This window comes from Schistocerca nitens, chromosome 6 (assembly GCF_023898315.1).
Source record: "Schistocerca nitens isolate TAMUIC-IGC-003100 chromosome 6, iqSchNite1.1, whole genome shotgun sequence".
Classification (NCBI taxonomy): domain Eukaryota; kingdom Metazoa; phylum Arthropoda; class Insecta; order Orthoptera; family Acrididae; genus Schistocerca; species Schistocerca nitens.
In genome coordinates, this window is record NC_064619.1 from 179,046,113 (window position 1) to 179,058,534 (window position 12,422).

Genomic DNA, 12,422 nt, shown 5'->3' on the forward strand with positions numbered 1-12,422 from the left:
CCTGCTTAGCCATTTTGCACTTCCTGTCGATCTCATTTTTGAGACGTTTGTATTCCTTTTTGCCTGCTTCATTTACTGCATTTTTATATTTTCTCCTTTCATAATTTAAGTTCAATATTTCTTCTGTTACCCAAGGATTTCTACTAGCCCTCGTCTTTTTACCTACTTGATCCTCTGCTGCCTTCACTACTTCATCCCTCAAAGCTACCCATTCTTCCTCTACTGTTTTTCTTTCCCCTATTCCTGCCATTTGTTCCCTTACGCTCTCCCTGAAACTCTGTACAACCTCTGGTTTAGTCAGTTTATCCACATCCCATCTCCTTAAATTCCCACCTTTTTGTAGTTTCTTCAGTTTTAATCTACAGTTCATAAGCAATAGATTGTGGTCAGAGTCCACATCTGCCCTTGGAAATGTCTTACAATTTAAAACCTGGTTCCTAAATCTCTGTCTTACCATTATATAATCTATCTGAAATCTGTCAGTATCTCCAGGCTTCTTCCATGTATACAACCTTCTTTCATGATTCTTGAACCAAGTGTTAGCTATGATTAAGTTGTGCTCTGTGCAAAATTCTACCAGGCGGCTTCCTCTTTCATTTCTTACCCCCAATCCATATTCACCTACTATGTTTCCTTCTCTCCCTTTTCCTACTACTGAATTCCGGTCACCCTTGACTATTAACTTTTCGTCTCCCTTCACTATCTGAATAATTTCTTTTATTTTGTCATACATTTCTTCAATTTTTTCATCATCTGCAGAGCTAGTTGGCATATAAACTTGTACTACTGTAGTAGGCGTGGGCTTCGTATCTATCTTGGCCACAATAATGCGTTCACTATGCTGTTTGTAGTAGCTTACACGCATTCCTATTTTTTTATTCATTATTAAACCTACTCCTGCATTACCCCTATTTGACTTTGATTTATAACCCTGTATTCGCCTGACCAAAAGTCTTGTTCCTCCTGCCACCGAACTTCACTAATTCCCACTATATCTAACTTTAACCTATCCATTTCCCTTTTTAAATTTTCTAACCTACCTGCCCGGTTAAGGGATCTGACATTCCACGCTCCGATCTGTAGAACGCCAGTTTTCTTTCTCCTGATAACGACGTCCTCTTGAATAGTCCCCGCCCGGAGATCCGAATGGGGGACTATTTTACCTCCGGAATATTTTACCCAAGAGGACGCCATCATCATAAACCATACAGTAAAGCTGCATGTCCTTGGGAAAAATTACGGCTGTAGTTTCCCCTTGCTTTCAACCGTTCGCAGTACCAGCACAGCAAGACTGTTTTGGTTAGTGTTACAAGGCCAGATCAGTCAATCATCCAGACTGTTGCCCCTGCAACTACTGAAAAGGCTGCTGCCCCTCTTCAGGAACCACACGTTTGTCTGGCCTCTCAACAGATACCCCTCCATTGTGGTTGCACCTACAGTACGGCTATCTATCGCTGAGGCATGCTAGCCTCCCCACCAACGGCAAGGTCCATGGTTCATTGGGGGGGGGGGGGGGGTTATTATTGATAGCCCAACTTATATCCATTACATTTTAGCCGTCTCACTTTTACTGTTCTGAATGTACCAACTTGGAGGTATTCTTTGCTCTGTGACTGGCTTTGCCCATCATTGGGCTTGCAGGGGTCAGATGCAGGGTGGGGATTTTCTAGCTATTGGATGAGCTGTGGGAGATCCCTTGTATGCTCTGACTTACGTATCATCCCAATCCATACACTTCTCCATAAATTCTTTCTGGGCTCTGGCATCAGTATTGCCTTCAATGCATCAGTCTCACCGCTCCTAAATACTTTCATCAGCAGACCACGTATTTTGCGTACATCACTAAAACTGGATGAACCACCTTTGGATCGGGAACTGATGACCTTCCTTGACTGATAGCCCCCAACCAGCCATCCATCCAGTTGTGACTTTTTGATATTGTAGTCATAGAGAATATGACATACTAATGTCTTTGTAATTTTGCAATTGATTTTTTGCTTATTAAACTTTGGAAAAAATTATGAGAAGTTTATAATATATCAGATGACTGTGAAATGGTATCCCTCTTGGTTCAAAGTGCTACTTCTTGTCAGGGGACCACTTTCTTGCTCATCTTTAATCTGGTCCAGTATCCCATAGTAGTGGAAAAATGTAACACCCTTAATTTCAGTTATGCTTCTGTAAGCTGCAGTAATATAATGGGTATAGGCAAAGCAGAATTGCTAAAGGAATGGGTAGTAGGGGGAGTAACAGAATGATAAATGTAGTGAAAAAGTCAACAGTGGAATGCAAAAACTGCAGTTTTCGTTTTAATACATATTTCACCACTCTGGGATAATGTAGAATGTGGGGGCTGGAGAGAGAGAGAGAGAGAGAGAGAGAGAGAGAGAGAGAGAGAGAGAGAGAGAGAGATATCCCATTGGCTCAAAGTCTCCTTGTTGGCCTAATGCTCTTTTTCTTTAAAAAAAATTAAAAATTAATAAAATTTGTGTATTTGGAACATAAAAATAAAGTGTCCAAAACCATTTAATTTTGTTTGTGTTTCAGACATTATGTGATGCCCTGAGATCTGCAGAACCAATTTCACTGGAATTAGATCGTAATTTGCAAGTGCTGCTTCCTTCACAAGCAACCCATAGGACAGATTTGCCACCAGTTTTTTATACAATGACACCAGAGGAACTGAAGAAAGAGCAACAGTTAAGGTATATTTATTTATTTTTCTTTAAGGAATTCTGGTGAATACAAGTATCTTGCATCAAAATCCATTTTTAGTGGTACATTAATAAATAAAATAGTTGACAAAGTCATATGTATCAGCGATAACATCTGCTAAGCATAAAAAGAATTGATGATAAATTAATAAAAATATGTACTGGGAACAGATATGGAAGGAAGAAAGTAGCTGGGTATGGATGTCACAGAAAAAGGAAACTGAGATTGGATAGTGATTAAGAGAAGAGATTGGTTGTTGAATAGGCGGTTTAGGAGTGTGGATACTACTAATGTAAAGGAGGCTCAAAAATCTAAATAGACCAGTGAAAGTATAACCTTGTTTTGTTGTACATTATACAAAATAATGTTTTTGTATTATTTACTTGATATTATGCCTCAATTTAAGATAATGATTTCACAAGCTGCAACATAGTTGTGAGTAGGACAGTGATCCAGAAAGTATAGAATAAATTTCTTTATTTTAGACTACCAGTTTTGATCAGCTATGACCATCTGAAATATTTTATCCCGGCTAAGACACAAGTTGAAAATATGGTCACTGTTTTTTATTTACTTAAATTTGCCATATTTCGTGACAGTACCTTTTCCGTTAGACGTTTGCAAGGCTATATTAGTCTTGGCTTCAGTTGTCTAAGTATGATTCCACAATGCATCTTTGTCGGCTGCAGAAAAGACGTGGTTCAACGTGTTTGCCTCATTTTGGTGTTTCAAATACCATTTCTTCAAATGTAGTTTCTTTTTTTATGGTTAATACAAAAAAATAGTAACATAATTCAAAATTATTTATGACGGCGACCTTCACATTGTTCTTCCGTCAACACACACCAAGAGTTACCTGCCGACTGACTATAGTCAAAGACGACTCCAGCGTTAAAGATATTTTACACAACACACAAGCTTCCACTTGTAATTAGTCTCTTTGCTATTCTTCGATACATTTACTAATAGTAATCAATATGCTTTCACTCTCAAAAACATAAGTAAATTAACATATAATAAGGCAAATTACAATAAATTCTGACAAAAAGTATAAAAAAAAACATTTACAATTTGGTATCGACAAATACAGTAAAAAAAATAACATCTCCCAGATCCATTACAACTGCTCCCCAGGGCTTTTGTTGTTATGGACATATACAACAAAATCCCGACCACACTCAGTGATAGATCTGTATTACACAATTAGTACATTAATGATGCAGTCTGATAACCTCTTCCAAATTTGGACTCTTTGAATCTGTGGACTTGTTACTGGCTGTTGTTGCAATGATACTTCCCCATCAATCCCATACACAAAAAATTCAAGTAAAAAAATTATTTGACATGACAAATATATATGGTATAAAACATACATGAGAAATATTCTAACATACAGCATACAGATTGAAAATAATAGGAAGGTAAAACTCATTTCCTAGAATAAGATTTAATTTTTTATAATATATATTTTGATTTTTTTATTATTTTTTATTCATGTTTTTTTTCTTTTGTATATTTTTTTGCTTATGATTTTCTTTTTAATTTTTTTACTCATGTTTTTTTTTATTTTGTATTTTTTTTTTTTTTTTTGCTTATGATTTTCTTCTTTTAGTACAGCTAAAGATACATCAGTATTATCTAAATTTTTTGCAATTATTTATGTACACTTGCCTCTCTACTACAATATTACTACAAGTCACATTCTTGTGAAGAGTACTTTTGCTCCCCACAACATCAGTATAAACAACAATAAACTGCTCATATATCATGAGGCTTTATCTACAATTGGTTTTGAAAGTTATACCTTTGCATGCATGTCCTCACATGCATGCCTTCACCCACAGGGAAGACTTAGCTTCCAAAAATTAGAAAAATTCAGAAATGCTCACTATGGAGACTTTTTTTTGTAAAAAAGTAAAAATAAATCTTTCTCTCATTCTTTGTTACAACAGTGTTTTTTCATCAGTTTCAATTAACATGTGGCTTCAAATTATTAATTTATACGTGCAAATATACATACTTGGTTGTACAGGCAGTTTTGTTCTAACAAGTGTATTCCAGTGGAGGACTTTTGTTTTAGATAATAATAGGTTATTTAAATTTTGAAATTATGATTTCTGTTTATACAGTTTTAAAGAGACAACATTCCTGAGACCAAATAATTTCTTTGACTTAGGATACACCAAACGATTAGCATTAGGGCGTGGATTTTCTATGACTTCAAAAGGCCCAATATAGATATCAAAAATTTTTTTAATTTCTGAAGTTAACATTTTTGATTTTTCACGAGATTTGACCAGAACAAGATCCCCAATTTTTAAAGTGGTTAATTTTCCGCCATTGTTATGTCTTTTATTCCTCTTTTCCCCTTGTTTCCTCATAGTTTCCCTGACAATATCTTCTCTCTCTTGCATAGTTAAAGGTGTACATTTAGGAAATTCAATAAGTTCTGATATAAGATTTGGAGGTCTAATATTAAACATAATCTCATACGGTGAAAATCCTGTGTAACTATGTTGTAGGCTATTCATAATATCTTCAAAATTTCGAATGTGCTCAAACCAAGTTGGATGTTTATGGCTACAATAGGTTCTACAAAGTCTCCCAATTTCCCTCATATTTCTTACTGCAGGATTGGTGAACGGAGAATAAACAGATATAAGTATATGCTTCAATTTTGATCTTTCAATAAACTTTTTCCAAATTTTAGAGGTGAACTGTGAACCATTATCTGATAACATAGCTTTTGGTTTACCCACCTGTGCGAAATAATCTCTTTCAATTTTTATTATAATTTCATGGCTAGTAGCTTTTTTTCACTGGATATAGTGTAATTTTGAAAATACATCTACCATAACAAATATGTAACAGTGACCACCTTTACTCTTTGGTAACATTCCATATAAGTCCACTGCGATAAGCTCTAAAGGTTTTTCCGGAATAATGTTTTGCACCTCTCCACCACATCTTTGATTGCTCACTTTAACTCTCTGACATTTGTCACAGGTTGCCAACTCTTTTCTTACCTTCTTTCCAATATTGTAAAAAATAAACATTTTCTTGTATCTTTTGAATGCACTTCTGTATCCCACAATGACCAAAACTTTCATGTATGTAAATGATCAGCTTATCAGCATCTGCCTCTGACCAACACAGTTTCCAATTATCAGAATCTACATCTGTTCTCCGAAATAAAATCCCCTTATGTAATTTGTAAAATTTATCAAGTTTCTCATACCCCTTCTTGCCTAAACATTCTTTGATTAATTTCCAACTCTGATCTAAATTTTGATTTTTTCTAATTTTGTTACACATAGCTCTAATGGTTTTTTTCATTTTCCACCCCTTTCAAGTATCTAATTTTAAATTGCTTTTCCTCCTCTTGTTCAAAAATCTCCTTTTCTCCCCCAATTGGTAACCTTGAAAGTGAATCAGCTACTACATTCTCAGAACCTTTTATGTGTTTGATTTCAAAGTCAAACTGTTGCAGAAATATTGCCCATCTGGTCAATCTACTGTGGTATAATTTGCACTCTTGTAAGTAACTCAAAGCTTTGTGATCCGAAAATACTATGGTTTTATGTGCAACAAGGTAAATTCTAAATTTTGTAAAAGCCCAATGAATTGCCAAAAGTTCCTTCTCTGTGACTGTATAATTTTTCTCATGCTTGAGCAACATTCTGCTTGCAAATGCTATGGTACAATGTATCTTAACTCCATTCTCTACTCTTTCTTGAAATAACTCTGCTCCAAGCCCATAATTACTGCTATCAGTGTTCAAACAAAATGGTAAATTAAAATCAGGTCTGTGTAATAAGTGTTGCTTCCTCAACTCTTGCTTAATTTTATCAAACTCTTCCTGACAACTTTTATCCCAAACCCAAACAGTGTTTTTCTTAAGTAACTGACTTAAACATGGTGCATTCAGACTCTGATCACTTATATGTTTTCGGTAATAACCGCATAACCCAAAGAACGACTTTAATTGTTTTTTAGTCTTAGGAATAGGAATTTCTGAAATTGCTTTAATTTTTTCTGGATCTGCCAAAATTCCCTTGTCTGTGACAACATGACCCAAAAATTTTAATTCAGAAACTGCAAATTTACATTTCTCTAATTTCAATGTCATCCCCCCTTTTCTAAGTTTCTCACAAACTAACTTCAAAATCGAAAAATGTTCCTCCCAATTTTGCCCTGTAACCAAAATGTCATCTACATAAATTATCAGTTTAGACGCAAGTTCTTGCCCCAGTACATGATCCAAAGCTCTTATAAATTCGGAAACAGAAGAATTTAACCCAAATGGCACAACACAATATTGGTAACTCTTACCATTGTACAAGAAAGCAGTATATTTTCTAGAATTAACCGAAAGTGGTACCTGATGAAAACCCGAAGTTAGATCCAAACTTGACATATATTTTATATCTGTAAATTTATAGAGTAACTCATCAATATTTTCGAGATGGTCTGTCTGTCTGAACAAAATTTTGTTTAAGTGTCTAGAGTCCAAAACCAATCTTACTCCACCATCTTTTTTCGAAACTACTACTAGAGGATTATTATATGCACTGATACTCCTTTCTATTATATTACATCCTTCCATCTTTTTCAGCTCTTTCTCAACAGCAGGTCTTTTTGATATTGCAATACTGTATGGTTTTATGAAAAATGGTTCATGAGGTTTTACCTGAAGCTCACACTGATAACCCTTTACCCTACCAGGTATGTCACCGAAAACATCACTGTATTCCCACAGCAGATTTTCTAACTGTTGTTTTTGCTCCCCAGATAAATTTTGTGTTCCTGAAATTTTCAAATTTTTTAAATTCCCAAATTCAACTTCATCAGTAACAAATCTATGAGTTTCAATATTCTCCAATCTATTTTCTTTTGGTAAATTGATACTGTCAAAATTTCCATTACTCTGATCACCAAGTGTGTTCACAAAATTTGTCTGAATGTATTCCCTTTCACTAGTTTCTATCAAAAGTTTTCTTCCAACCCAATCAAATGCTGTATTTACTTTTACTATCCAATTCATACCCAAAAGAAAATCCTCATTAAATTCCTGAATTACAAAACATCCATGTGTGAACAACTTGCCTTCAATTAAAAATGTCACTAAAGCATGGCTTTTTACCAATTTACTGCTCTTCCCAGTAGCACCTTTTATCTTTACCCCAACAACTGGCATTTCAACATAATCTTTCCCCACTTTCAATTTCTTGCTTAACCTTTCAGATATTCCCGAGATCTCACTTCCTGTATCAATTAAACATTTACCAATCCATGACCCAATTTGAACTTTTATATAAGGACTGCAAAATTGATCACTTTTCTCAGAACCTGTATCCTCATGTAATAAATCACTTTCAATTTCCCCAAACCTATACTTATCAGAATCATATGGTATATCATTACATGTATTATTTGTCACTGTTATAAAATTTGCACAAGATACAAAATTGTCATTAGTACTCTCTATTATCTCAAATAGCCAAGAATTTTCATCCAAATCACATTGTATACTATTGAAGTACTTATCCTTCAGCTTTTCAAAAATAAAATATCTCATCTTTTTCCACCACTCAGGACATACAGTTTCACATACATTAATAAGCATCTTTCTAAAGTTCTTGTCAAAAGAAATAGTTTCACTGTTCAGCCATATATTCATAAGAAATGTGTGTGTACATTAGTATCTGTAAAAGTTTCACTTACGCTAGAAGTTATACATGTGTCATCGTTATTTGTGTAGTCAGATTCTTTACCAACAACATCAAAATTCACACTTTCACATACATCCAGCTTGTGAGCTTTATTCATCCTGGTAACATCCCTGGGAATTTCTATAATCTCACTATTTAATCCATTTTCAACCATGTGTATACCCAACTCCCTATTTAAACTAATGAAATACCTTTCCTCAACATCATCATCAATACCATTACCATCATTATCAACTTTGTCATCATCATCATTATCATTACACATATTCAGGTCATACACATTCAAATTATCCCCCAAAATATTATTTCCCCTTTCTAAAGTTACCAGATCCCTTTCACCAACATTTTCATTCTCACAGCAAGCATCCTCTCTTTCATTCACACACATCTCTGAACTACTACAAATTACATCATCTGACAAAGTGTTGTTCTTTTCTGCCCAAGTGTAAAACTCTGTTAAATTAAATGAATCACAATTACTTTTATCTACTGTATGTTCTTGTGTACTGAAAATGTTATCTTTATCATCATTATTTTCCTCTTGAAATTTCTTCAATAAGTAACAACTAATGACCTCATGTGATAGCTTAGGTTTGGAACTGTCATGTTTGGGTTTATGATAGTCACATCCATTGGTCCTTTCATCATGCTCACCTTCTGCCTCAACTGTGCGGACCTTCAAGGGGGCATCTACTCGTTTTTTATTTCCGGTTTCTGTTTGAACTGCTGATTGTGGTTCTGCCAATGTCTCTGATCAACATTTCTGTTCCCATTCCTATGCCAAACATTACCTGATTGTTGGTAGTTTCTATTGTACTGATCTCTAACAAAATTTCTGTGATTTTGATCCCCAAAGTGTTCTCTATTTTGTTGATTATTTCCGCAAAAATGTTGTTCTTGTTTTGGATAAAAATTATGGTCCCTCTTTTGAAAATTGTTATATCCGCATGAATTTTGACTGACACCATGATAATTGTTTTGTTCCCTTTTTTGAAAGTTATCATTTCCCCAATTTTGACCATTACCTTTCTGAGTAAACCCACTGTGTGTTCTTGTTGTTACCCTATCCAACTTTTCAGTATAATTGAGAAACTACTCTACATTACTATCAGGACAATGAACTAAACTCAACTGCATTGCTGATGGCAATCTTCTCTTTAAGGTATCAATTTTGATCAAGTCATCGAAAGGTTTTGTTAAATGAATAAGTTTTTGAAGTCCACTTTTGCAAAATTGTTTCATGTTCCCATCTGATTCTCTATAGTTTCTCCCATTCAAAAATTCACTTTTGATTCTAGTTTGTTTAAGATCATCCCAAAAATTTTCCAGAAATTTTGATTCAAATTCTGAAAAGGTCATCCCCAAAGTTACAATCTGGTTTGCCCAAGTCAGAGCTTCCCCTTCCAAGAATTTTTTCACAAATTTAATTTTCATATCATCTGGTGAGTGAGGTAAAAAACAATCCTTACAATACTGTATAAAATCAACGGAATGTAAAGGTCCATCTACCGAAAAGTGCTTCACTGGAATATTAGATACAAGATTGCATGTGTTGACATTGTGATTTTTGCTTTGAAATTCAATGTCAAAACTTTCAAGTTTTTCGCTAAGTTCTCTGACAGATTTTTTGTTTTCTAAATCATTGCACTCTATTTTTTTTTTTCTAGAGTAACCAAACGATTGTCAGTTTCTTGTTGTACATTTTTTACTAAAACTTTTGTGTTCTCATCCAAATTTTTAATTTCCCCTTTTATCTCATTAAATTCAATTAAATTTCTTTCCCTCTCTACCAGTAACTCATTTTTTACAGTATTAATTTCACCGCTCAATTTAGCATCAGTTTCATTTACTTTTGCTTCCACAGATTCAATTTTTTCCTCAACACTGCCAACTCTGTTCGAAAGATCACCCACTTGGGTATTGACTGCTTGGACTTGCAACAAAATGTTATCAATTTTTTCATCCCAGTAAGTCTTATTGTCGTCAATTGATTGTTTAATATCTTTCGTGAAATTTACAAGAAAACTTTTTAAATCAAATTGATCGGTTCTTTCTGTTTCATTTGATCTGTCCTGATTTTTGAAGTCTATTAAATTACTACTTTCTACTTTAGGCACAATACTCTCAAAAATCTCATAAGTCATTGTGAAGAACAAAAATTTATACACAACAATACAGAACAAGATAAAAATATTGTTTTAACAAAATACGAGGGTTTCGTGACTTATCTGGAACACTCTTCTACTGTTGCAAATCCATGTTTTCCATTCATGTGATTGTTGACCAAAATTCTTGAAGTATTTTCTTCTGTCGAAAATTATATTTTTTGCCGAAACATTTCTTCTCAAAACTTTTACTTCCCGATGAACACAAATACTGTAACACACATTCTGAAGAAACTGGTATTAACACACAAAAATTTTCTTCCTCGTAGCACTGTTGAAGATCTCGTGAACACAATATCCCGGCTACAGTCCCCAGTTGAAATATTTTATCCTGGCTAAGACACAAGTTGAAAATATTGTCACTATTTTTTATTTGCTTAAATTTGCCATATTTCGTGACAGTACCTTTTCCGTTAGACGTTTGCAAGGCGATATTAGTCTTGGCTTCAGTTGTCTAAGTATGATTCCACAATGCATCTTTGTCGGCTGCAGAAAAGATGTGGTTCAACGTGTTTGCCTCATTTTGGTGTTTCAAATACCATTTCTTCAAATGTAGTTTCTTTTTTTATGGTTAATACAAAAAAAATAGTAACATAATTCAAAATTATTTATGACGGCGACCTTCACATTGTTCTTCCGTCAACACACACCAAGAGTTACCTGCCAACTGACTATAGTCAAAGACGACTCCAGCGTTAAAGATATTTTACACAACACACAAGCTTCCACTTGTAATCAGTCTCTTTGCTATTCTTCGATACATTTACTAATAGTAATCAATATGCTTTCACTCTCAAAAACATAAGTAAATTAACATATAATAAGGCAAATTACAATAAATTCTGACAAAAAGTATAAAAAAAAATTGCAATTTGGTATCGACAAATACAGTAAAAAAAAAAAAAAAAACAAACCACCTCCCAGATCCATTACACATCTTCTTATCTGCAGCAAAACATGGGATAAACACAAATACAAATATTGGATTGTTTACTACCCATGTGGAAAGCATGCACTTTAAATACGAGGCATACCTATTTTAAAACATGTCCTAATTTAATGAAGCCATAGTGGCATCATCAAAAGATAAACTCAAAATCACAAGACAGACTTAAACAATTATCGTACAGTTTCCTTACCGACACCTTTTTCCAAAACATGTAAAAAAAGTAATGTACTTGAGAGTAGTAGCACACTTACATGGAAACAATTTACTTATCACAGTGTGGATTCCTGAAAGGTTGCTTGAATGAGAATGCTATTTGTATATTCACTCATCAAATAATACATGCCTTAAATAATAAAATATCACCAGTTGGTATTTTTTGTGGGCTCTCCAATGCCATTGATTGTGTAGATCATGATGATCTCTTATAAAACTCAGGTTTTGTGAAATTGATGGTATTACACACAGCTGGTTTGAATCATACTTAACAAACAGGGTGCAAAGGGTCATGCAGAATAATTTAGACAATGTTGGAAAGGTAGAAAATTTTAATGCCTGGGGCAAAATCAGAAAGGGAGCCCCACAGGGTTCAAGTTTGGGTCCACCCCTATTTCTTCTATACACTATCAGAAAAAAATCGCAACAACAGAAAATAATTAATAAAGAGTGATGAAATTCTGGGAATACATTGGTGTAGGTAACATATGTAAGTGATTAACATTGCAAGATCACAGATTAATGTAAGTCATTGCAGATGTGAAATGCTGGTACATTAATAACCAATTTCACCATCAGAATGTTCAATACAAAGATGCAAACATGCATGCATTGCGTTGTAAAGGTACTAGATGTCAGTTGTGGGAT

At 34.2% G+C, this 12,422-nt stretch overlaps 1 protein-coding gene and 1 long non-coding RNA gene across 3 annotated transcripts in view; one reads left to right on the plus strand and one right to left on the minus strand.

Annotated features, from left to right (window-relative positions):
* Positions 1 to 12,422, minus strand: part of LOC126263214 (uncharacterized) — a 110,914-nt gene that overhangs the window by 70,879 nt on the left and 27,613 nt on the right. The window lies entirely within an intron of this gene.
* Positions 1 to 12,422, plus strand: part of LOC126263213 (UBX domain-containing protein 6) — a 77,059-nt gene that overhangs the window by 45,300 nt on the left and 19,337 nt on the right. The window contains exon 7 of the mRNA XM_049960284.1: positions 2,548 to 2,705. Within this exon, the coding sequence (XP_049816241.1) occupies positions 2,548 to 2,705 (158 nt within the window). The remainder of the gene's footprint in view (positions 1 to 2,547; positions 2,706 to 12,422) is intronic.